This window comes from Lipotes vexillifer, unplaced genomic scaffold, assembly GCF_000442215.2.
Source record: "Lipotes vexillifer unplaced genomic scaffold, Lipotes_vexillifer_v1.1 scaffold713, whole genome shotgun sequence".
NCBI classification, from domain to species: Eukaryota; Metazoa; Chordata; class Mammalia; order Artiodactyla; family Lipotidae; genus Lipotes; species Lipotes vexillifer.
In genome coordinates this window covers 299,153-325,949 of record NW_006773157.1, presented here as the reverse complement: position 1 = coordinate 325,949, position 26,797 = coordinate 299,153, and the positions used below count along the sequence as shown (strand labels likewise).

Here is a 26,797-nt window from a genome sequence, read left to right as displayed (position 1 = left end):
CGAGAATTACCAAAATGTGACACAGAGACAAAGTGAGGAAATCCTGTGGAAAAATTGTGCCAATAAAATTGCTCGACACAGGTTTGCCACAGACCTTTAATTTGTTTAAAAAAAAAAAAAGGCAATATCTGCGAAACTCAATAAATGAAGCATGCCTATAGTATAACATTGAACTCCATTGTTTCAACTGAGACTAATTACTGATTATATTTGAAAAGACTCTATGTCTCAAATGCTCTCTGAAAGCAGAGTGTTGCCACATCTCAGGAAACATAGCTGGAGTTCTTATCCGTCCTACTTCCCACAAAGATTCTTCAGATGCTACAGAGTCAGAATGTTCTTTTTGGTGTTAGGTGTTTCCCTCACTTAGGAATTCTTATGTCCATCACACCAGAAATGTTGACAGAAGTGTGCTTTGATTTTTTGTTGTTGTTAAGTAACATTACTCTGATGTATGTTTTATTAAACTTTTATCTCCTGGTTTTCCCATTTATTTTAGAAAGTTATGTAACTTTTCTTCACCTCAGTTTTTCTATCTTTAAAATGTAAATAATGATGGTTCTTACCAAAAGATGTTAGAAACACTTGGAAGGGAAGGTGCTATGTGAATACCAACTGTGGTCACCTCTGAATCTTTGCAAAACTACTTGGAATGAAATAGCTCTACTGGTATAATTTTATATAACATTCCTCTTTGTTAACCTTGAGTCAAAATTGTTAGTTATTTTCCTTCTCACATTATTAAAAAAAATCACCTTCATTTTGTGACCTTAGTGTACTGATAACAATCTGGCATTTTATGCCACTTTAAAAGAGTCATCTGTTTTGCTTTGTAGCTTCAGAGCACTGATTCCTTGGATTGCCTTGAACGTCTTATAGATTTAAACAATGGTGAAGGGCAGATTTTTACTATTGATGGCCCCCTGTGCTTGAAAAATGTACAGTCTATGTTTGGGTGAGTATATACTTTGAGCTTTTTTGCCTTCTTACAATCCAGCATTATAATTTGATGTCAGACAATACTATCTATTTTACTGTTTCTAATTGTGTCATTTCATTTTCCCCAAGTTGCACATTTCTCAGATAAAATGATTGGTAGTAGTGATTTTTAAGTGTTGATTCCCTTTTAAATTAAGCATGACTAAATCTGTAATGTCTATAGATATTGACTTCCTTACAATAACAGCAATTTCAAAGAGTTAACTTGCTTTTGGGCTTTTCAGAATTGAAATTTCCTCACCAAAAATATCAGATTTTGATCTACTTCACAAATGGTCAGATCATAGCTTTGGAATCAACTTGAAGGGAAAACAAACTTGATATCTTAAAAAGATTACTTGAAAAAAATTATACGTATCATATTATTCTTTCTGTAACAAATAATCATCATATTCTAGAAAACTCATAGATCTGGCATATACACCTTTCCATGCTGTTCTCAAGTGTGGCCACCTAACCGCTGATGTGCAAGTCTTCCCCAGGCCAGAACCTTTTGTTGTAGATGAGGAAATCGATCCTATCCCTAAAGTCATTAACACAGGTAACTTTTTTTATACTTCGTTCTTAGTTCTTCTGTTATCCCTACTTTCTTCTAACTTCTGACTTTTACTGTCCTCTCTCCAGGAGGGTTGGAAAGAAATGTCAGTATACTTTGGATGGGAGGATGCATTGCCTAAGGGGTGGCAGATTAGTGGTCTTCCATGGTGAGGTCATGAGTTAATCTCTAATCCTAGATGATTATAACCACAAATTACTAGAGTTGGAAACCAGGGCCAGATTCACTAGCTTTGAAATCCTTGAGGTAGTTCTTAATAGAGATAGTAAGATGGATTAGCATCATTATTAAGGTCATATATGAAGAGCTAGCTTTTAGACTTGGCTGTGTGACTCTTCCTCTGTGACCCTGGACAAGTCACTTGCTCTAGTTCTCATTGGCTAGGTGAGTGGAATCTCTAGGAGAAATGATGGTCTCTCAGGTCTCGGCTCTGATATATTGTACCCCTCTAATCCTGCAGCTTGTATTATGACTAAAAGAAAGCAGTGTGTTATGGCTTCTACCATGTTGCCAGTGCTGTGCTTAGGTAAATTGGCAAAGCCAAAAATCAAAAGTAACAAGGGGTAGTAGAGAAGAGAGTTATCTCATATTGGCAGGTGGACTCCTTGAGTGGTGGGTATATGTTGAACCATCACTGTTTTGAGTCACCATTGCACACCCTCAGTGCCTGGCTTAGTGTCTGATGCTAGTAGATGTTCACTAGGTAATTGTTCAATCAACAAATGATTAAAATTGGACTTCCCTGGTGGTGCAGTGGTTAAGAACCCGCCTGCCAGTGCAGGGAACACGGGTTCGAGCGCTGGTCTGGGAAGATCCCACATGCTGTGGAGCAACCAAGCCCATGCGCCACAACTACTGAGCCTGCGCTCTAGGGCCCGTGAGCCACAACTACTGAAGCCCGCGTGCCTAGAGCCCGAGCTCCGCAACAAGAGAAGCCACCGCAGTGAGAAGCCCACACACCGCAACAAAGAGCAGCCCCTGCTCACTGCAACTGGAGAAAGCCCACGCGCAACAGCGAAGACCCAATGCAGCCAAAAATAAATAATTAATAATAAAAGATGTAATGAAAAATTTTTTAAATGATTAAAATTAAGTACAGCTAGGGCTTCCCTGGTGGCGCAGTGGTTGAGAGTCCGCCGGCCGATGCAGGAGACGCGGGTTCGTGCCCCGTTTCGGGAAGATCCCACATGCCGCGGAGCGGCTGGGCCCGTGAGCCATGGCCACTGAGCCTGCGCGTCCGGAGCCTGTGCTCCGCAAATGGGAGAGGCCACAACAGTGAGAGGCCCGCATAACGCAAGGAAAAAAAAAAAAAAAAAAAAAAAAAAAAAAAATTAAGTACAGCTGGAAATTCATTTCATTCTTGGGTGTGTAGACTTTAAGGAGTTTTAGAGTGAAGGGCTGTGCACAGGCTTTTTTGTTTTCTGTGCCTTTATTTTCTGCTCCTGCTGGAAGTAGGTCATCCATCTCTTTGATTGTGACTAGACAGCAGTGTGCCAAATGTTTTGTTGCCTTCAAACCAGTTATATTCCATTTCCCTCCCACCCTTTTTGGATGAGTAACTTCAAATAGATCTTTTCTTCCCAGAAGTACATTACTTTCTATGTACTAGATTTCACAAATGCAGTGTTTAGGTGGGGAATTCAAATATGATAACTAGGAAGGTTATTGGAAGTTCTCTGAATGACTCTAATACTTTGCATTTTAAGTAACTAAGAAAATAAGGATAATTGTCTTTTATTTAATGGACTAACTTATAAAAGCTTCTAGTCCAAGATTTTTGTTATAGCTTATATTTAAACCACTAAAACATAGGCCTTTTTCTACTCAGATGAAAAATATATAACTGCTTATGCTGATTCATTCGTTACTCAGCTAAAGTAGGTAATGATAGCAAAACTCCAGAGAAGCAGATTTCCTGATGTATAAGAAGTATGGTATACTCACCATGATCCTGATTTTTTAAAACATTGTTTTGAGAATATGAATGTGTATATGCCTAGAAGAAAGACTAAAAAGCAATTCAGTAAAATATTAATAGAGTTTTCCTTTGATGAGGAATGATGAGTGACTTTATTTTTCTTCTTTACAGTTTTTAGTGTTTTCTAAGTTTTTATACTACTTATATAACCAGAAAAAACTTCCAGGGCTTCCCTGGTGGCGCAGTGGTTGAGAGTCCGCCTGCCGATGCAGGGGACACAGGTTGGGGACACGGGTTCGTGCCCTGGTCCGGGAAGATCCCACATGCCGCAGAGCGGCTGGGCGCGTGAGCCATGGCCCCTGAGCCTGCGCGTCTGGAGCCTGTGCTCTGCTCTGCAACTGAAGAGGCCACAACAGTGAGAGGCCCGCGTACAGCAAAAAAAAAAAAGAAAAAACTTCCAGAAAGTACTCTTTGGGTTACAACTTTTTTTTTTAACTTATTTTAGATTTTCTACAAATACTTTTGGTCTTTAATACAGCTTCTATAAAGCAAAGAAACCATTATCATATGTAGACTGCTACCTTGGTTTTGTAGAGAATGTATTTCTTTCTCAGGGAGACAGTTTTAATGCAAAAGCCTTACCCTCCAGGCATAGCTGCTTGCAGTTGTTGTGGAAGTATTTGACTATGACGCCCCCTGGTGACCTGAACATCCTGACTATTCAGAGAGACTTAACCATTAAGCTTTTGCCTTGGCTGGGGACCTAGCCTCATAAAAATAGTCTAACTGATTTGTCATATAACTTAAGTCCATTAAATAAAAGACAGTTGTCCTTAATTTCTTAGTTACTTAAAATGCGAAGTATTAGAGTCATTCAGAGAAACTTCTAATAACCTTCCTAGTCATCATATTTGAATTCCTGATCTAAACCTTGTGTTTATGAAATCTAGTACATAGAAAATAATGTACTTTCCCATAACACAAATTAATTCTTTGTTTTTAATTAATTTTTATTGGAGTATAGTTGCTTTACAATGTTGTGTTAGTTTCTGCTGTACAGCAAAGTGAATCAGTTATACATACACTCTTTTTTAGATTTCCTTCCCATTTAGGTCACCACAGAGCATTGAGTAGAGTTCCCTGTGCTATACAGTAGGTTCTCATTAGTTATCTTTTTTTTTTTTTTGCGGTATGCAGGCCTCTCACTATTGTGGTCTCTCCCGTTGTGGAGCACAGGCTCCGGACGCGCAGGCTCAGCGGCCATGGCTCACGGGCCCAGCCGCTCCGCAGCACGTGGGATCTTCCCGGACTGGGGCACGAACCCATGTCCCCTGCATCAGCAGGCGGACTCTCAACCACTGTGCCACCAGGGAAGCCCAGTTATCTATTTTATATACAGTAGTGTATATATGTGAATCCCAATCTCCCAATTCATCCCATTCCCCCTTCCCCCCTTGATAACCATAAGTTTGTTTTCTACATCTGTGTCTCTGTTTCTGCTTTGCAAGTAAGTTCATATGTACCATTTTTCTTTTCTTTTCTTTTTTTTTTCTTTTTTTTTGGATGCATTGGGTCTTCGTTGCTGGGCGTGTGCTTTCTCTGCAGTGAACGGGGGCTACTCTTCGTTGCGGTGTGCGGGCTTCTCATTGCGGTGGCTTCTCTTATTTCAGAGCGCAGGCTCTAGGCATGCGTGCTTCAGTAGTTGCGGTGCGTGGGCTTAGTTGCTCTGGGGCCTGTGGGATCTTCCCAGACCAGGAATCGAACCCATGTCCCCTGCATTGGCAGGTGGATTCTTAACCCCTGTACCACCAGGGAAGTCCTGTACCGTTTTTCTAGATTCCACACATGAGTGATATTTTTAAATATTTTTTTTTCCCTTTCTGACTTACTTTACTCTGTATGACAATCTCTGGGTCCATCCATGTCACTGCAAACGGCATTATTTCGTTCCTTTTATGGCTGAGTAATATTCCATTGTATATATGTGCCACATCTTCTTTATCCATTCCTGTTGATGGACATTTAGGTAGCTTCCACGTCCTGGCTATTGTAAATAGTGCTGCAATGAACATCGGGGTGCATGCATCCTTACTGGTTTCTCCAGATATATGCCCAGGGTCACATGGTAGCTCAGTTTTTAGTTTTTTAAGGAACCTCCATACTGTTCTCTATAGTGGCTGTACCAGTTTATTGATACATTCCCACCAACAGTGTAGGACGGTTCCCTTTTCTCCCCACTGTCTCCAGCATTTATTGTTTGTTACGAGTTAATTCTTTGTTGATTCCTTCTTTTCAGATTTGGAAATAGTGGGATTTATTGATATAGCTGATATTTCAAGTCCCCCAGTTCTGTCCAGACATCTGGTCCTACCTATAGCACTTAACAAAGGTGAGTTCTCTTCCTATTCCAGTGATACGTATGAAGTATCTTATTATCTAAAGTTATTCTTAAATGTAAGATAGTAGAATAGCCCATTTTGCAGAATTTGGGGGAAAGGAGTAGTTATTAGATTGGGCTTTTTGTTTTTTGGTGTTTTTTTGCGGTACACGGGCCTCTCACTGTTGTGGCTCTCCCGTTGCGGAGCACAGGCTCCAACGCGCAGGCTCAGCGGCCATGGCTCACAGGCCCAGCCGCTCTGCGGCATGTGGGATCTTCCTGGACTGGGGCACGAACCCATGTCCCCTGCATTGGCAGGCGAACTCTCAACCACTGCGCCACCAGGGAAGCACTGGATTGGGTTTTTAAAAAATAATATGTTGCCTGATATATTAAAAAACTAATTCTGCTGCTTTATAACTATGGAAAGCATTTTGACACATATTTATTGTGTGCTGCTTCGTTAATTTACAGTGGAAATCCTCTTTAGAGGTGACAATGCTTAGTCCCTCATCCTGGGCTCTGCCTTTCCCTGTGGGAGCATGCTGGGGAAACCAAAGTAGTTCTCAGAAGGTTGCCTGATAAATGTGGAATACAGCTTTATAAGGGGAGAAACCACACCTGTTCTCTACTGGTGCCTAGCACATAGTAGATACTCAGTAAATACTGTTGAATGAGTGAATGAATCCAGGTCCTTGTGAGGCCTCATTACTGCAGAATGTATTTCTCCAGCAACTATAAAGTCATATCTCCTACATTCAGCGTCTCTGGAGAATGTTAGTCTCTAGCACTTTAAACTTCTCTTTTCTATGTTTTAGGCTGACCATCTCCTTTATATTCACCAGCTTTCTCCAAGAAGTATATACAAACAGGTTTCCACTTACTGAGTTATGACCACATTCCATTTACTCATGGTTATCTCAGTTGGAGTGTTAGGTATTCCATAACCCTCCATCACATATTCATAGACAGAATCTTTGATATGTTCTCACAGATGACCGATTATGATCCTTTTCTTTATACTTTAACCTTACTGTTATTGTTATTGATATTGATAACAACTGAGTTTACCTTATTCCTAAGGTCCTGGGAATTCTGCGTGCCCATATAAATTGCCAAGAAAGAAAGTGGGCAAAACGAAGAGTTTGTATAGGAAAACAGTGGGAAGAAAAGTATGGGAAGGCAAAATTGAGCCATGTTGTAAGGGCTGTTGAATGTCAAACTGAACCAGGAAGATCTTTCTATTGAATTAGAAAGTCTTTGAATCAGCTTGAGTACACAGATAGTTCCAGAAGGAAGTTAATTGGAGGAAGATTCATTCATTTGTCAGTAGAGTGTATGAGAGAACCTGGAGTTGGAGAATTGAGTCAAGAAACTTATGGAGTAGTCACTGTTCTTTGGGGTATCCCATCCACCTGCTGCCTGAAGGCTGTCAGTTGAGAACACTCTTGACATCTCTGAATCTCTGTTTCTGTTTTGATGGTGCCTGAAACCCCCAGAGAGCCTCTAGCTTAGTGTTCCAGTAGAAACTATGGAAAGCTGATTTTTTGTATAGCAGCTTCACTGAAATATAATTCATATACCATACATTTCACCCATTTAAAGTGTACAATTCAGTAGTTTTTAGTGTATTTGCAAAGTTATGCAACCATAACCACAATTTTTGAATCAGAATTTTAGAATTTTCACTACCTCAGAAAGAAACCTTTTAGCTATCAACCCATAACCTTCCATCTCTCTCAGCCTCAGGTAACTACTGATATCCTATCTGTATAGATTTGCCTATTCTGGATGTTTCATATAAATGGAATTCATATAACATGTGAAAACTGATTTTTATTTGGACATAGGAAAACCAGAATATGAGTTTTTCTTACTTGTTATAATATTCCTTTATAATTTTGTATATTTTCCTCCCAAGGCTAGAAACAGCCAAGAGTACAACTGGAGTTTGGAGTTTTTGTAGCTAATCCCAGTCTGACTGGTTTTCTCTTCTTTTCATAGAAGGTGATGAGGTGGGTACTGGTATAACTGATGACAACGAAGATGAAAATTCAGCCAATCAGATTGCAGGCAAAATACCCAACTTTTGTGTCCTGCTCCATGGCAGCCTAAAAGTGGAAGGAATGGTGGCGATAGTTCAATTAGGGTAAGAAACTTTTTTACCTTTGGTTGAGTGAAAAGGAGAATCAATTTACAGTGAAGTATTCCCCAGACTTTTCTGAAAGAAAGAATAGAAAGGATCTCGTCACTTTTTTTCTCTTTCTGCCATATCCTTCCCACGTACTATCACCTTTTACACTACTCTTTAAAGCATCCCCTAGAATAAGCACAGAGTGAGTCTTCTAATTATATTGCCTTTATATTGTATCTTTTCTCAGTTTTCCTCTTTTCCATCCTATCTAGGAAACCTAGTGTCAGTTTAAGTAATGCTACTAACTTGTTATAGGATCTTATGCAGTATGCACAGACTCCTCAGCTATAAAATGAGGAGGTAAAACTAAATGAAAGGGCTTCCCTGGTGGCGCAGTGCTTGAGAGTCCGCCTGCCGATGCAGGGGACGCGGGTTCGTGCCCCGTTTCGGGAGGATCCCACATGCCGCGGAGCGGCTGGGCCCGTGAGCCATGGCCGCTGAGCCTGCGCGTCCGGAGCCTGTGCTCCGCAAATGGGAGAGGCCACAACAGTGAGAGGCCCGCATAACGCAAGGGAAAAAAAAAAAAAAAAAAAAACTAAATGAAAAAAGATACTGATAACATTGAACATTTTACCATGTGCCAGGTACTTCTCTAGGCACTTTATATACCTCAGTATACAGGAGGTATCAGTATTATCCCCATTCCTTAGATGAAGAAACTGAGGCTTTGAGAGCAAGTCACGGTACTTGCTCAAGGTCACACAGCTAGTAAATGAAAGAGCCAGGATTTTATCCATGTATTGTGACTCCATAGCCCATGCTCGTAACCACTCTGCTGTATTCCTTCCCTATGAGGAAAGCCCTTCTAGCTTTCACTTTTTGCTGTAGTCTCAAAATCTGCAAAACTCTCTGCTCCCCTTTCTATAATACCTGTTGTCAGAGAAGAAGAGGTCATCTTCTGGCCATCACCTGGGATTGACTGGTAGAGAAAATCAAGAGGTTAGGAATGCTCAGAGGAAGCATGGCTCCTTTTCTGCCTGAGTTAAAATTAGCTGATCCAGAAAGAAGGATGCAATTCTTATTAGGTATCAATTTGCTATATTTCTTGGTACTCAGGCTACTTGTACTGTCTCTGAGTAGGAGAATCACCTGGGGCCCTTTGAGAAGTGGGAGCAGAGCTGGGTGATGGCTTTGTGCCCTTTGTTAGAAGGGCTTCTCTCTGTGGTACTGCTGTGGATGATTCGGAGGCGGCTGAAAAGACCTATAGGTCTCAGCCCTTACTCGTCACCACCCCTGCAGCTACTTGCTGCCCTTGTGATTTTTTTTTTCTCTTTTAAGACTGCTTTTGATTTCTATATCTACATAATTGAATAATAATACCTGTCCCCAAGGAATGGTAATATTAGGGGACATCAGTATGCATTTTTAGGTTTAGGATTTGACTTTAGTAAAAGTAATGCACCTAATTTAAAAGCTGAAAACCATGTCTCTCAAGAGAAGAACACAGGCTAGAGTTATTTAACTTGACAGTCCCAGGCTTGATGTTCTTCTGATCTTCCATCTTCTCTCCATCTAGTCCTGAATGGCACGGAATGCTCTACTCCCAAGCTGACAGCAAGAAGAAATCAAACCTCATGATGTCTCTCTTTGAGCCTGGCCCAGAACCTCTCCCATGGCTAGGGAAAATGGCACAGTTGGGTCCTATTTCAGGTATAACCCAGATTAGATTTTATTTATCCTGACTTTGTTTTCTCTCTGCTGTTCAGAATGGCTCTGTCTGTGCAGTCAGAGAGCTGCGTGATTTCCCTTATGAGTGCCCTGTGGTTTTTGACGCTGGATATGTACATGGAGAACCCCAAGAGAGTTTGATGTTTGCACTTTTAATTTTACAGCTCAGGGGAAACAAACATTTAGCTTGCTTCAAGTAAAACTAAATGCTCTAAATGCTTGGAGTGAAAAGCTATTCTCCATAAACTTTTTTCTTTAGTGTACTATTTTCAACCCAGGTACCCCTAGTCATTCATAGATAATTTAACCCCACTCCTTCTTGAAACTATTTTCCCTTGGTTTTCCTAACATTGCATTCACCTAGTACTTATCTTTTTCCTTGGCAACTTTTCTTTCTTGTCATCTTGTCTTTTCTTCCTCTTGCCTCATGATTCCCAAGGTGGTGTTCTTTGCCTTCTTCTCTTGGGTTGTTATTCCCTCTTGGTTATTTCATCAGCTGTTATAGCTTCAGAGTCCCAAAAATCTCTAACTCTGGTGCTGCTTGATCTCTCCCTGAAACTTGCATATTATATTTCCAGTTCCCCCTTGGACCTCTCCACCTGGATATTCTGTCACAATCCTAAGCTCAGCATGTTTATTGCAGAAACTATTGTCTCTCCCCGCTTCCCCCATGAACTGTTTCTTCTGATTTTCCTACTCCCTCTGATGGAGGCCTTTGTACTCTAGGTACTCAGGCTCCAGCTGTAGAGTCACCCTTGACTTATTTGGGCCCATTTCAATTTTAGGAACATCTACCATGCAGCCTATTCTGTGCCAGGTGTGGGGGCTAAAAGAGTTAGCAGGAGTTACTCAAAGTCTAGCAGAGAGTGGAGTAATAAACATGAGCTGGCACAAGATCAGAGTTGGCCTGAAGGAGGGGATGGTTAGCTCTGCCTAGAGGACTCAGGAAAATCTGCACAGAGAAGAGACACCTTAGCTGAGTTTTGAAGAAAAAGAGGAGTTTGCTGAGCTAGTGAAGGCAGAAAGGGCATCCTGCCCAAGTGGAGCACAAAGTGTGAGGGAGGGGTGGGAAGGCCAGATGGTAGGTTAGAGATTGGCAGTGGTACAGCAGGGCAGGCCTCATCTGAAATGTGAAGAGCTGAGACTTTACTCTGCAGATGCTGGGAAGCCACTGAAGGGAGTAATATGATCAGATCCTTCTGGCTGTAATGAGAACAGTGGAGATACCAGTTAGATGACTTTGTATTCTAGGTACTGGTACCCCCTGGGTTGTGCAGTATGGCTGAAATCCAAGTGAAGGGTCATAAATTTTGCATTTAGAAAAAGAACTCTGTGGAGTGTGGATTTGAAAAGGTAAGGACATCTTGTAGTTAGAAGTCTACTGTGACAGTCCTGGAGTTGTGAAGATGAAAGGCAGAACAGGGGCAGTGGCTGGCGATAGAGACAATGGGACCCATGCAAAAGGTATTTAGGAGGTAGAAACAACAGTATTTAGATGTGAGAATAGAGGAAAGAGGAGAGTTGAGAATGATCCCAGGTTTCTGACGGGAGCTATAGGGTGAAAGGTGGCACTATTAATTGAAACAGAACAGAGGAAGAAGAGTAGATTTGGGAAGAACATCTTTTGTGTATGTTTATGCCTGTGAGATTTAGGTGGAGGTGCCTATAAACAATTCCTGTGAGCACCTGGAGTTCAGGAGAGAGGGCAGAGTTGAAAATATAATTTTTAATTATAAGCATAATGCTGATAGTTAAAATGATGATAATGAGGGAGATCGCTTAGGGCAATAGTTCACAAATTTGAGTTTCGGTATACAAAAGTGAAACTGGAGAACTTGTTTAAAAATTCTGTTTCCTGGGACTTCCCTGGTGGTCCAGTGGTAAAGAATCTGCCTTACAATGCAGGGGACGTAGATTTGATCCCTGGTCAGGGAACTAGGATCCCACATGCCACGGGGCACCTGGGCCCGTGCACCACAACTACCGAGCTCACGCACCTCAACTAGAGAGCCTGCGTGCCGCAAGCTCCAGAGCCCTCACGCCCTGGAGCCTGTGCGCCATAACTAGAGAAGAGAAAACCCGCACACCTCAACTAGAGAGAAGCCTGCGTGCCGCAACACGGGAGCCTGCATGCTTCAATGAAGATCCCACATGCCGCAACTAAGACCCCATGCAACCAAAAATAAATAAAATAAAAATAAATAAATATTTTAAAAAGAAATTCTGTTTCCTGGGCCCTACCTACAGAGATTCTGACTCATTTGGTCTGGATTCAAGCCAGGAACTTGCAGGATTTTTTCCCTTTTTTATAAATTTATTTATTTTGGCTGCACTGGGTCTTCGTTGCTGTGCACGGGCTTTCTGTAGTGGTGGCGAGCGGGGGCTACTCTTCGTTGCGGTGCACAGGCTTCTCATTGCGGTGGCTTCTCGTTGCAGAGCACGGGCTCTAGGCACGCAGGCTTCAGTAGTTGTGGCATCCAGGCTCTAGAGCACAGGCTCAGTAGTTGTGGTGTACGGGCTCAGTTGCTCTGTGGCATGTGGGATCTTCCCTGACCAGGGCTCGAACCCGTGTCCCCTGCATTGGAAGGCAGATTCTTAACCACTGCGCCATCAGCGAAGTCCCTGCAGTTTTAATATTACCCAAGTGATTACAATCCAGGTCAGTAACCGCGCTTTAAGAAGCTGTAGCCTCAGGAAAGTATATACGTTAAGGAAAAAAGAGAGCCAAGGACCAGACTCCTAAAAAGGACCAACTACTAGCAGCAGTGGAATTGGCACCAGTAAAGGAAAATGAGAAGAGGCAGATGAAAGAGAAAAAGTAGAAGAAAGAGATGTCACAGACGCCAAGAGAATAAAGGGATTCAAGAAAGAGGTACAGTGTCTCATGAGCACACATGAGACACAGCCTACAATGTCTTATACACATGTGCATACATGTCAGTTAAGGTCTAAACAACGTCTTTTGCCATTGAAGCCTAAAGAAGATTTTGATGGAATATAGGCCCTAGAAGCTAGGCCAAGGGTCAGCAGACTTTTTCAGTAAAGGGCCATACAATAAATATTTTACATTTTACAGGCCATTATGGGTTTTGTCATAACCACTACACTGCCATTGTAGCACAATCATAAACCTTTTAAAAATGAATGCAGGTAGATAGCCAGTGGGAAGCAGCCGCATGGCACAGGGAAACCGGCTCGGTTCTTTGTGGCTGTCTGGAGGGGTGGGATAGGGAGGGTGGGAGGGAGGGAGACAAAGAGGGAAGAGATATGGGAACATATATATATGTATAACTGACTCACTCTGTTATAAAGCAGAAACTAACACACCATTGTAAAGCAATTATACCCCAATAAAGATGTTAAAAAAAAAAAGAAAAAAAAGAAACAAAGACCCAGCACAGCAAAAATAAATAAATTAATTAATTAAATTTAAAAAAAAAAAAAAAACATTCTTAGTTCTTAAACAGGCAGCCAGCCATAGTTTGCCAACTCTTGAGCTAGGATCCAGGGGCTGGGCTTTTAAAGTTCACACAGGAATAGGAGATAAGACAAAGAGCTGAAATCTCTGAGTAAAGCTGGGAGTATGGAAGGTCTACCCTCTCAGTGAGAGGATGGTAAGAAAAATTCTACCCATTGTTTCTACCTACTTTTCTACAAATAAAGAAACATAAAAGTCTCCTATGAGAAGTTGAAGCCCAAGTCCTGCACCATGTGGATCGACATGACCCATTCCCAAACCAAACAGTGCAAAAACTGGTCCTGAAGCAATGAAATCCATGGTGCATCCAGAAGCTAATATAAATGGCTGTGTAGGAATTCCTCTGCAACCAGGGCAAAAAGAGTGCTGCAGAAAAAAGAGTCCCCACTGGAAATGAGTTCATGATTTGAAAAAAAGTTTTAAAATCATGTGAGGATTTTCTCTTCTTTTAAGAAAGACCAGTAGGAGGAATAGCACCTTGAGGACTTAATCTGAAAGAGACTGTAGAATGAGTGTTTTAAATGATTAAAGAGTTTTAGAAAGGAATAGAAACCAAGAGGAAAGAAGAAGACACTATGAATCAAGAGTCATTTGATCTTGGGACTTCCCTGGTGGTGCAGTGGTTAAGAATCTGCCTGCCAGTTCAGGGGACATGGGTTCGAGCCCTGGTCCGGGAAGATCTCACATGCTGCGGAGCAACTAAGCCCACACGCCTAGAGCCTGTGCTCTGCAACAGGAGAAGCCACTGCAGTGAGAAGCCCATGCACCGCAATGAAGAGTAGCCCCGGCTCACTGCAACTAGAGAAAGCCCGCACACAGCAACGAAGACCCAACACAGCCAAAAATAAAATAAATAAATTTTTTAAAAATCACATTAAGAAAAAAAACAGTCATTTGATCTTAACAGATAGGAGATTCTTGGTGGCTTTGTAAGAGTTTCAGCAGATGATTAGCCAGGAGACAGGTTGAGGAGTGAATTAGAGATGAGGAAATGGAAATGCCAAGTTTGACCACAAGAGGACAGAATTAGGACAGTAATTGGAGGAAGACCTTGTGTGTGTGTGTGTGTGTGTGTGTGTGTGTGTGTACAGCATTCCTACATTCATTCTGTCTTTTCATTCTCATGGCTCTTGCATTGTTCTGGCTTTCTTTACCTTTCACTTAGATCAGGGGTCAGCTAACTAGGGCATGCAGGTCAAACTAGCCCACTGCTTATTTTGTAACTATAATTTTGTGCAGTTTTATTACACAGTCACACTCATGTATTTATATATGATCTATGGCTGCTTTCCTGCTTCAATGGCAGAATTGAGTAGTTACAACAGAGACCGTATAACCCACAAAGCCTAAAATATTGCGACAAAGAGGGAAGAGATATGGGAACATATATATATGTATAACTGACTCACTCTGTTATAAAGCAGAAACTAACACACCATTGTAAAGCAATTATACCCCAATAAAGATGTTGAAAAAAAAAAGAAAAAAAAGAAACAAAGACCCAGCACAGCAAAAATAAATAAATTAATTAATTAAATTTAAAAAAAAAAAAAAAACATTCTTAGTTCTTAAACAGGCAGCCAGCCATAGTTTGCCAACTCTTGAGCTAGGATCCAGGGGCTGGGCTTTTAAAGTTCACACAGGAATAGGAGATAAGACAAAGAGCTGAAATCTCTGAGTAAAGCTGGGAGTATGGAAGGTCTACCCTCTCAGTGAGAGGATGGTAAGAAAAATTCTACCCATTGTTTCTACCTACTTTTCTACAAATAAAGAAACATAAAAGTCTCCTATGAGAAGTTGAAGCCCAAGTCCTGCACCATGTGGATCGACATGACCCATTCCCAAACCAAACAGTGCAAAAACTGGTCCTGAAGCAATGAAATCCATGGTGCATCCAGAAGCTAATATAAATGGCTGTGTAGGAATTCCTCTGCAACCAGGGCAAAAAGAGTGCTGCAGAAAAAAGAGTCCCCACTGGAAATGAGTTCATGATTTGAAAAAAAGTTTTAAAATCATGTGAGGATTTTCTCTTCTTTTAAGAAAGACCAGTAGGAGGAATAGCACCTTGAGGACTTAATCTGAAAGAGACTGTAGAATGAGTGTTTTAAATGATTAAAGAGTTTTAGAAAGGAATAGAAACCAAGAGGAAAGAAGAAGACACTATGAATCAAGAGTCATTTGATCTTGGGACTTCCCTGGTGGTGCAGTGGTTAAGAATCTGCCTGCCAGTTCAGGGGACATGGGTTCGAGCCCTGGTCCGGGAAGATCTCACATGCTGCGGAGCAACTAAGCCCACACGCCTAGAGCCTGTGCTCTGCAACAGGAGAAGCCACTGCAGTGAGAAGCCCATGCACCGCAATGAAGAGTAGCCCCGGCTCACTGCAACTAGAGAAAGCCCGCACACAGCAACGAAGACCCAACACAGCCAAAAATAAAATAAATAAATTTTTTAAAAATCACATTAAGAAAAAAAACAGTCATTTGATCTTAACAGATAGGAGATTCTTGGTGGCTTTGTAAGAGTTTCAGCAGATGATTAGCCAGGAGACAGGTTGAGGAGTGAATTAGAGATGAGGAAATGGAAATGCCAAGTTTGACCACAAGAGGACAGAATTAGGACAGTAATTGGAGGAAGACCTTGTGTGTGTGTGTGTGTGTGTGTGTGTGTGTGTGTACAGCATTCCTACATTCATTCTGTCTTTTCATTCTCATGGCTCTTGCATTGTTCTGGCTTTCTTTACCTTTCACTTAGATCAGGGGTCAGCTAACTAGGGCATGCAGGTCAAACTAGCCCACTGCTTATTTTGTAACTATAATTTTGTGCAGTTTTATTACACAGTCACACTCATGTATTTATATATGATCTATGGCTGCTTTCCTGCTTCAATGGCAGAATTGAGTAGTTACAACAGAGACCGTATAACCCACAAAGCCTAAAATATTGCTGTCTGATCCTTTGCAAAAAAAGCTTGCTCACCCCTAACCTAGCCTATTGTGAGAGTTTTCACCACAGCTGCCTGTCCATAATCTAAGGTAGTAACATTCACATTCCTTTCTGATTTGGCTGCCAACCTAGCAATGCATGGCTGGTTAACGCTTATTCTTTTTTTTTTTTAATTTATTTATTTATTCATTTATTTTTGGGTGCGTTGGGTCTTCGTTGCTGCGCGGGCTCTCTCCAGTTGCGGCGAGTGGGGGCCACTCTTCGTCGCGGTGCACGGGCTTCTCATTGCGGTGGCTTCTCTTGTTGCGGAGCACAGGCTCTAGGCGCACGGGCTTCAGTAGTTGTGGCACGTGGGCTCAAGTAGTTGTGGCTCGCAGGCTCTAGAGCGCAGGCTCAGTAGTCGTGGCGCACAGGCTTAGTTGCTCCATGGCATGTGAGATCTTCCCAGACCAGGGATCGAACCCATGTCCCCTGCATTGGCAGGCAGATTCTTAACCACTGTGCCACCAGGGAAGTCCTAACGTGTATTCTTAAGTCAGATGGAACTGCTCTTTACTCAGCCCTGTATTCATGTTGTTTTTTCTTCCTGCTATCTGCTCTTCTTTTCCCTGAGGATAATAAGAGCTAACATCTCTTGAATTTAACTTTGTGCCAGGTACTGTGCTAGACAAAATGAAATGTATCATCTCATTTAATTCTCACAGCTGTCCTAGGAAATTGGGATTGTCATTATGGTAACAAGTAATAAGTGATAACAAAACCTATCTTAGAGGGTCGTTGGAGAATTTATTGAGGGAATGTGTATTGGCTACCTGACGCAGAGTAGGCACATTTTAATGGTAGATCCTGCTGTTTTGTTTGTTTGTTTGTTTATTTTTGGCTGCGTTGGGTCTTCGTTGCTGCACGTGGGCTTTCTCTAGTTGTGGCGAGCAGGGGCTACTCTTCATTGCAGTGTGTGGGCTTCTCATTGTGGTGGCTTCTCTTGTTGCGGAGCACGGGCTCTAGGCGTGCGGGCTTCAGTAGTTGTGGCATGCGGACTCAGTAGCTGTGGCTCATGGGCTCTAGAATGCAGGCTTAGTAGTTGTGGTGCACAGGCTTAGTTGGTCCACCACATACGGGATCTTCCCAGACCAGGGCTCCGAACCATGTCCCCTGCATTGGCAGGCAGACTCCCAACCACTGCACTACCAGGGAAACCCTGCTGTTTTAATTATGTTTTTTAATCAAAGGAAAGCTTGCAAAATAGTACTGTTTATACTTATCCCTTCTCCTAATTCTGTTCCTAGAGACAACCATTTTCAAATTTTAATTGTTTCTTTTGATGTTTACTTACATTTCTAAATAATATAAGTATACAGCTGTTTCTTGACTTTTTTTTCTTTTAAAGGTCATTTTTTTGACTTTTTAAGGAAAACTAGTTAGCTCTCTTACTGCTACCATCCCTCCCCACCCATCCACCCAAGAAGCACATTTTTGCCTTCCTCAATCCTTGCAGTGTGGTTATAGCGTTCTTTTTGGTTAAATCAGTATTCCGTCCTTGCTAAGTGAAGTCAGTATTATTTACTACTAAGCTGTGTGGTGTACCACATCACATTTCCTTTGTTTTGCAGCTCTTTGTGGCCTACTCCTGATATTACTTTTTTTTTAATTAGACATTTCTTTTTTCTAGCAGGTAAGATAAATGTATTCTAACTTCAATTAAAAGGAAAGCTCTCTTGGAAAGGCACTGATGTTCCTCAGAGGATGCAGGAAAGAGCTGGGCAGCCTGGCTGTAGGGGAGCCAGCAGCAGATGGGTGCAGCCCTCACTCTAGGCTCTCTCACAGCCTTCCTCTACTTCTCTTTTCTTTTTTCTTGTTTTCCTTTGCTGTTTTCTGTGTACCTATCACTAATTCCTCCCTAAGTAAAATACATCCTTTACGTATTTTTTTGTCAGTTTCTTTCTTTTTTTTGCTTGGAGTCATCTCCCTCCTTGTTTCATGAATGGACTGGTGGTTCTCTAGGCTGGTTGCATAGTTGTCATCCTGCGTCTTCCTTTCATAGCTCTTCTGTGGCTCTCCTGTTTCATGCATCCTCCTGAGAAAAGGGTACATGGGAAGTGAACATTTGAAATGTTGCATATGTGGAAATGTCTGTATTTCATCCCTTACGCTTAACTGATAGTGTGGTTGGATATTGAGTTCTAGGTTGGGAATCATTTTCCTTTAGAGTTTCGAAGCATCACTCTATTGTCTCTTCTGGCTTCCAGTGTTGCTACTGAGAGTCTAGTGCCATGCTGACTGCTAGGGCTTTGACACTGATCTCTGTTTCCTCTGCACACCTTGAGGCTCTTTTAGTGTCCCTAGCGTTTGAGATTTTCAGAATCACGTACCTAGTTTTTGGTCTCTTCACTCATTGTGCTGGGGACTCAGTGGGCCCTTCCATCTAGGAATTCATGTTCTTCATTCCTGGGAACACGAATATGTCTTTGATTTCTCCCCTGTTTGTATTCTCTGTTCTCCCTCTCTAGAACATATGTTTATGATTTGTGTGTGTGTGTGTGTGTGTGTGTGTGTGTGTGTAATTTTCTTATCAGCCCCTACCCATTTCTTTCATTTTTAAAATTTTTTGTTCTACGTTCTGTAAAATATCTTCAACTTTATCTTACAACTGATTTTTTTTAAATTCCTGCTATCACATTTATTATTTCTAAGATCTCTTGTTCTTTTTTCATAAATGTCTGCTAAGCCAGTTATCACATATAGGCTCCAAATAATTAGAGGCAGTACAAGATAGGTTATGATTAGATGTTGAAATGTTTGGTACTGACACTGAGTGCTGTAGGATAAAAGGGACTAGAGAAGTCACTGTCAACCAGAAAAATATGGGACAACTCCATGGAGAAAGTAGGATAGGATCTGGATCTAGAATTTAAAACTTTGGAAAGGTGAGGAACAGCCTTGTTGAGTAGGGGAAGTGTTGTCTTCGAAACCAGGCCCAGCTGAGTCCCTGTGAAATCTGAGCTTCAGTTTCCTCATCTTTAATGAGACTAATAATATCTACCCTCTAGGGTTGCTGTAAGGAGAGAAGTTGTATGTGTAAAGTATTTTGCACATAGTTATAATTTAATAAATTACATTTAATAAATTCTATGAGTTCCTTGAGGCCCGAACATTACCTTCTCTAGCCACACTTCCTAGCACAGTGCTTGCTGCATAGTGAGGTCTTACTATAGTACGTGAGGGAGGGAATAAATAAATGAGGAAAGGAGAGCATTCCAGACAGGGGGATAACAGGAACAGTGGCAGGGAAGTTGAAAATAAACATGTGGCATGGGAAACGACTGTTGGGATCTTGGCCTGACTAGAAAGGTTTATGTATTAACAAGTATTTGTGGAAATGTCTGGAAAGCTGAGCCACTGCTTTTTGGAGCGGGTGGGAGGAGAGGGGACTGACAGAGATAGTATGGGGCCAGTGTAAGGCATCTAAATTAATGACCAGATTGAGGTTAGAGAGCTTCTGGGTCAGTTAGAGAAACTGGGCTAATTCCAGTTTTCAACATGAACATTTGAGCAAGGGATTTAAGCTCCTCAGGCTTGTTGGGAAAATGATTCCTTCTTTGTCTACCCCAAATGATAATAAGGATAAAATGAGCCAGTAGATACAAGTATGCTTTGTAAGTTTGTGGCAAAGTTTCAGTGACTTAGGAAATAGGTAGAAAAGCAAAAACCCTTGTTTATCCACATGACTATAAAACCAACATGGCTTTAAATCCTTGGAAGCAATAAACTAGTAAGCCATAAGATGAGGTATGTTTCACCAAAAAGGTATTTCTTCCCTTGCTCTTTTTTTTTTTGGCTGTGCAGGGTCTTCATTGCTGTGCGCGGGCTTTCATTGCTGTGCAGGCCCCCAAGCAGAAGGGCGACTGAGCACCTCGGCCGCCCCAGCTCGCACCCGCCCACAGACTCGGGGCGGCACCAGAGGCCAACCCTGGGCCTTAAGCCCATCTCTGTCCTGCTTGCTTTTTGTTAATGTTGTTGGTTTTTTTAAGTTGGTTTTCATTTTTCGTTTGTTTGGTCTTATTTTGTAAGAAACTACTTTATATATAGTAGACCCTGTGCGCGAGCAGGGGCCACTCTTCGTTGCGGTGTGGGCTTCTCGTTGCGGAGCACAGGCTCTAGGTGCATGGGCTTCAGTAGTTGTGGCATGCAGGCTCAGTAGTTGTGGCTCGTGGGCTCTAGAGCACAGGCTCAGTAGTTGTGGTGCACAGGCTTAGTTGCCCTGCAGCATGTGGGATCTTCCCGGACCAGAGCTCGAACCTGTGTCCCCAGCATTGGCGGGCGGATTCTTAATCATTGGACCACTAGGGAAGTCCTTTCCCTTGCTCTTTTTCATAATTTGGCTATACGTAATTTTACTTTTAAATTTGCTCAATGCCTAGACCTATGTTGGCTAATCCAGTAGCCACTCACCACAGAGGCTCTTTAAATTTAATTAAATAAAATTCAGTTCCTCTGTTACACTAGCCATGTGTCGAGGGTTCAGTGGTCACATGGGCTATGGCTACCATTCCTCATCACAGAAAGTTCAGTTGGAGAGTGCTGGGCTAGGCTATATAGAATTGCAGTATGTATATATACATATATTTTTATATATACTTTAGTATTATTGTATGTACAACAATTTTACCCTCTCTGACCTTAATTTATAAAGCAGATAAGTGACGCTTGTTTCTTTAAAAACATTAAGCTGTTTTTCACTTGTATGTGTCTCAGTTGATTGTTTAGTGTCTGACATCAGTATTGAGAACAGGTTCCCCAACCTGACTGAAGTTAATGGATTTTCTTAATTAGGGAAGTAACAGGATATAGGAGATTGAATGATTCAAAGCTTCTAGCCTAATTGGAAATGTAATTGATTGTGTTTTGCCAGATGCCATTTCAAGAATGTCTTTTTCTTTTAAGATGCTAAAGAAAACCCTTATGGTGAGGATGATAATAAGAGCCCATTCCCCCTGCAGCCTAAAAACAAACGCAGTTATGCCCAGAATGTGACCGTGTGGATCAAACCCAGTGGCCTGCAGGTAACATTACCATTCACGTTGCTCTCCACTGGGGACAGGAGGAGGGATTCTGGCGGGCAGGAGGACATTTGATTTGATTTTCTTTTCCTTTGATACTTAGTAATTAATTTACTTCTAATGTTTGTCATTATTTCCAAAAAGGATTTGAGGTGGCCTACAGTAAAACACGTACATAGCAGGATCATTTTTTACAAAATTTAGAGCAATATGAAACGTAGAGGAAGAGGAGAGACAATTGTTTCAGGAAGCCAAGGCAAAATGATAATTGTATTTGAGCAATTTGGCTCTGAGCTTCCTGCTACCAAGGTCAAAAAAGAAACATGTTGTTTATATGGTTCTTCTTGTCTGATAAAAGGAAGCATGTCAGTTCTTCTAGAGAGACACATTTTTCTGGCATTAAATTTTAATGTAAAAGTTGTGACATGGTGAGTCATTGAATTACATTATGGGTGTTATCTTTAATAATAATTTTGAGAAAGATGTAAAAATCTTCATGTGGTTATTTCTTCCATCCCCACGGCGTAAGCCAAAGCATTACCCTGTAATGCCACAGAGACACTTTCATGGGAGGCTAAGATTATCTTGTTATCAAGGTGTGCTGCTTTTAGTCAACATAGTGACTTTCTTGTCCCATTAGTCATTTATACCTATGTTTTTTAACTCTTTATTTTATATTGGAGTATAGCTGATTAACAATGTTGTGCTAGTTTCAGGTGCACAGCAAAGGGACTCAGCCATACATATACATGTATCTGTTCTCCCCCAAACTCCCCTCCCATCCAGGCTGCCACATAACATTGAGCAGAGTTCCCTGTGCTATACAGTAGGTCCTCGTTCGTTGGCCATTTTAAATATAGCAGTGTTATACCTATTTTTAAAAATCACTTTTTTATCATTTGAGTGCCATGTTTTTTTTCTCCTTTGTTCTTCCAACGAGTCCAGCCTAAGCCAAATGAGAAGAGGCAGTCAGGCCACCTGACCACAGAAGTAGCTTCCGTTGACGGCATAGTCTCTTCCAGCCCCCTTTTCAGGGAGACTGGACACATCCTGACATGGCTAAGGGGCCTCTTCCCTTTGTTGGAAATTCAAGTTCTCCCTCTTTCTTGCCATCACTGACCCCAACACTTCCCTGTCAGAAAGAGAGCTGAATTTTTCTAAAATTATTTTGTAAATTTTGTTTTGATCTGTGTGTATTGTTTCATTATGGTGAGGTGCACATAACAAAATTTACCATTTCAAATATTTTAAAGTTACAATTCAGTGGCATTTAGTACAATCACAGTGTTACACAACCATCACCACTATCTAGTTCCAAAACATTTTCATCACCCCAAAAGGAAATCCTATGCCCACTAAACAAGTCACTCTTCCCCCAGCTCTTGTCAGCCACTAATCTGCTTTCTGTCTGTAAGGATTTGCCTGTTCTGGATATTTCATATAAACTGCATCATATTATATGTGGCCTTTTGTGTTTGACTTCTTTCAGTTAGCATAATGTTGTCAACGTTCATTCATGTTGTAGCACATATCAGTACTTCTTTCCTTTTGATGGCTAAGTAATAGTCCATTGTATAAGTAAACCACGTTTTGTCTATCCATTCATTCAGTTGGTGAACTTTTGAATTATTTCCACCTTTTGGCTATTATGAATAATGCTGCTATGAACATTTGCCAAACTTATTTTTTTTTGTTGCTCTGCTGTTGTCATGAAAAGAGTTTTATAGTTTTAGCTCTTAAATTTAGGCCTCTGAATCATTTTGAGTCCATTTTTTGTATATGGTATGAAGTAAGAGGCCAACTTCATTTTTTTGAGGGTGGCTATCCAGTTATCCAAGCACCATTTGTTAGAGAGACTGTTCTTTCCCCCATTGGATGGTCTTGGTACCCTTGTCAAAAAGTAGCGGCCATAGATGTATGGGTTTACTGGGGGTATTTTTGTGACAAGTTCATTATTATCACCAAGGGATTTATTATCATCAAGCCTTTTGAAGGAGGGAGATGCTTTACTAATGTTGAACAATGACATTAACTCAGAGGGGATCCTCATCTTGACATTGTAACTCTTTTCTCATTTTCATTTTTTTAATTTAAAGCCGTCCTTTTGTATTCTTTCCCTTTTTACCACAGAATTCTAATGTTGAATTCTTTTTACCCTCGATAGACAGATGTACAGAAGATTTTAAGAAATGCAAGGAAACTACCTGAAAAAACACAGACATTCTATAAGGTAAGACTATCAGAATTATAGGGAATGAGGGCGGGCCCTGGGATGTGTGCCAGAAATAAACAGTTCACAGTAGTGTAGGGTAACGTTGAACATGGACAGGGATTAGAAGTGTATGGTTTGTTTGTGCCTCATTAGTTTTTTCATCAGTAGTCAGTAGAAGTGATAAGTCTGTTGCTGCCCTAAAATCCAGGAATCAGAAGTGTTTAAATGACCTGGTTCTGTGCAGCGGGTCTTCTCTGCGTTGGTGCTGTTGTGAATGGCTGAGGGAAGGAGCTGAAAGGACCTGTGGGTCACAGCCCTTAAACCTCCTCACTGCTCCCATATGGGTATCCAGTCTGACTCCAGGCAACCATTGTATGTGACTTCCAGGGATGGTGATGTCTCAGAACATTCTTACTGTACCAGAGGATCTGCTTCCAGGAATGACTTCTAAAATTGCACATTTATGAATTGCAAAAGGATGGCCCTCCAGAATCATCCCTAGCTAATGCAGAACCATTGGTGGAATGAAGTTACAAGGGATGGGGTGGAGTTGAGGGGCATTTAAGGTCACTCCTTGCTTCTCCCCTGTCCTTCTGGTGTTTGGCTGAAATTAAATTAAGTGGCAGTGTGAGGTATGCTGTATTGGCAATTGTGTCCTAGCTTGCGAATCTTAAAATACAGTACACACAGCCAGCTCCAGGGTAGCATCTCTTCCGGAGAACATATGTGCTTTGTCTGGGTGTTATTACCTTTATGTCTTCTAATTATGTAGCGAGCTGGTGAAATCAAGCAGAGTTCAACCAGAGAGCTGCCCAGCCCACCATGTCCCCCACTAACTGAAGCCCTAGGCCTTTGATGACCACTTCTTGGCTGTAGTCCCTGTCTCCCTGCAGAGCTGTCTATTCAGGGTGGCACACTTGTACTTCGGCCTTCTGAACTTTTCAGTTGTAAACAGATGATAGTAGAGAGGTGGTCAGAAAGTCCGTTTCTCTTTTCTGGTTTTACATAACCTACAGGAAAGGGCCTCTACCAGATGGCTGTGTCAGCTCCTCCAGTGGGCGTGGAAGAGGTTATCTTCATTTTGTGCCACTGACACCCAGAGAGGCTACACAGCTTGCCCAGATCACACTGCTAAGTGATAGATGGGGCATTTCATATTTCTGTGCTTCCATCCACTACTCAACCTTTTGTGGTACTCTTTGGGGTCAGACCTACTGACTCCTCCAGTGCCTCCTCCAAACATGCTCATCGTCATTCAGTCTAAGGCTCCAGCCAGAGAGGCACCAGAGGGTTAAGGGTCCCCTGAGGTTTGGGGCAAGCCTTTTCTGTACCTGAGTAACGGAGGAAAAGTATCCTCCATAGAGTTATGAGTACATGAAATGATGTATGCAAGGCATCTCACCATGTTTGGCCTAAGTGCTTATGCAGGAACGTGGAGAGACCTAGAGGGTATAATGCTAAATGAGATATCTCAGATCAGGAGGATGTCATTTCTATGCAGAACCTACAAAGTACCTCACCATGTTTGGCCTAAGTGCTCATGAACTGTGGTGAGGATGACCTGAGTTTCTTCCTTAGACCTGTGTCTTCCTTAGCTTTCTGATCACTGCAGAGGAACCACTTCCCAGTCATGTCATCACACTCTCTTGTTATTGGCATCTCTGTACAAGCATTTGTTCTCATATAAAAATGCTCATTTAAGATTGGGAATCAAGGAGAACTTACACTAAGCTGAGCACTTAGGAAGTATGTGATGAGGAGAACACATTTCAGGAACATTGGTGTCTTTTGTTTTAGGAGCTGAACCGTTTACGAAAGGCTGCCTTGGCCTTTGGTTTCCTGGACCTGCTCAAAGGGGTGGCTGACATGCTAGAAAGGGAGTGCACGCTGCTGCCCGACACAGCTCACCCCGATGCTGCGTTCCAGCTGACTCACGCCGCCCAGCAACTCAAGTTGGCCAGTACTGGCACCTCTGAGTACGCCGGGTATGACCACAACATCACACCTTTGCAGACAGACTTCTCTGGGAGCAGCGCTGAAAGAATGTGAAGCTGACTTCATTCTTTTTCCAAGTGAAAATAATTTAGGATAAAAACTTTTCTGGTCTGTTCACCTCTGCAGCAGCTACCCAAAGACCTTCCCAAGGCTGCCTCAGAAGCACCACTTGCAGGTTTGACTCTGCTACTCTGAGAAGGGTTCTGCAGGGTGGGCAGCTGCTCGGGCTTTGACCTTAGCTTTCTGGAGCTCAGAGTCTTTGAAACCAAAAGACAACTGTTGCTCCCACAATGGGCACGTCTCCCGAGAAGCCTGAAGGACCGACAAGCATAGAGCCCTCTCCACCTTCCTCGGGCACCCTAACAACCTGGGTTCTCTGTTCCTGAAATGCCCTTCACTCTCCTCTCCCAACCACAGGGACATTTTCAGGTACCTTTGGTTGGGAGAGGAGACTTGCTAAGTACAAGCCCAACATCACTAAGTTTCAGAATTTCCTTAGAACTTGGGCAAAAGGTCGGTGGTAACCCTTAGGTGCTTTTGGTATATCTTGAGATACAGACTTTTAAACAGCAACCATAAATGTATAAAATGATTCTTGTTTCTTCAGATTTTTTTTAATGAAAATAAAATATTTGATTTTCTATAAAATGGTTTCACTGGGAAATTTTTAATGGGTCTTTGCCTTTTGCTCTGTCCTATAACCTAAGTATAATTTTAACTTTCTAAGTAGCATAGATTCATCAATCTTGAAGGTTCCTTGGGCTCCTTACTGACTTCCTTGTTTCTGACACTGGTTAGGCCTCACTGCTTCACTGCCTAAGCCAGGTTCCATCCAGGTAGATTCTGACATCACTGTAGTCAGTTATGGTTCATGAGCTACCTTCATGACCTTGGGCAAGTCATCTAACTTTTCCAGGCTTTATTTACATCATCAGTGCTTTTCAGATTGTTCTGTAAACCTAAGGAATGGTTGCTTCAACCTAAGCAACCATGTTTTATTTAACATGCTGAATTGCTATATAGGCATACCTCGGAGGTTTTGCAGGTTTGCCTCCAGGCCACCGCAGTGAAGCAAATATTTCACTAAAGTGAGTCACACGAATTTCTTGGTTTCCCAGTATATAAAAATGTTATGTTTACACTATACTGTAGTCTATTAAGTGTGCGATAGCATTCTAAAATAAAATGTGTATACCTTGATTAAAAAATATTTACTGCTAAAAAGTGCTATCCATCATCTGACAACACAGGGTTGCCACAGATCTTCAATTTCTAAAAAATGCAAGTATCTGTGAAGTGCAATAAAGTGAGGTATGCCTATACAATATTTTGTCTAAACAAAGGAATTTATCACTAACAATTTGGAAACCATTAGACTAAATGATCTTTAAACACAAGT

General features: G+C 41.7%; 1 protein-coding gene across 3 annotated transcripts in view; it reads left to right on the top strand.

The window, feature by feature from the left end:
* INTS14 (integrator complex subunit 14) overlaps nucleotides 1–26,062 on the top strand; it is a 33,220-nt gene extending 7,158 nt beyond the window's left edge. The window contains exons 4-11 of one of the 3 annotated variants that reach the window (XM_007448119.1): nucleotides 837–955; nucleotides 1,398–1,540; nucleotides 5,770–5,862; nucleotides 7,855–7,999; nucleotides 9,561–9,694; nucleotides 21,076–21,194; nucleotides 23,356–23,421; nucleotides 25,201–26,062. In XM_007448119.1, the coding sequence (XP_007448181.1) occupies nucleotides 837–955; nucleotides 1,398–1,540; nucleotides 5,770–5,862; nucleotides 7,855–7,999; nucleotides 9,561–9,694; nucleotides 21,076–21,194; nucleotides 23,356–23,421; nucleotides 25,201–25,452 (1,071 nt within the window). In that variant the 3' untranslated portion in view covers nucleotides 25,453–26,062. The remainder of the gene's footprint in view (nucleotides 1–836; nucleotides 956–1,397; nucleotides 1,541–5,769; nucleotides 5,863–7,854; nucleotides 8,000–9,560; nucleotides 9,695–21,075; nucleotides 21,195–23,355; nucleotides 23,422–25,200) is intronic. The other 2 variants (XM_007448118.1, XM_007448117.1) reach the window with 2 other exon arrangements.
* The last annotated feature ends 735 nt before the right edge of the window (nucleotides 26,063–26,797 follow it).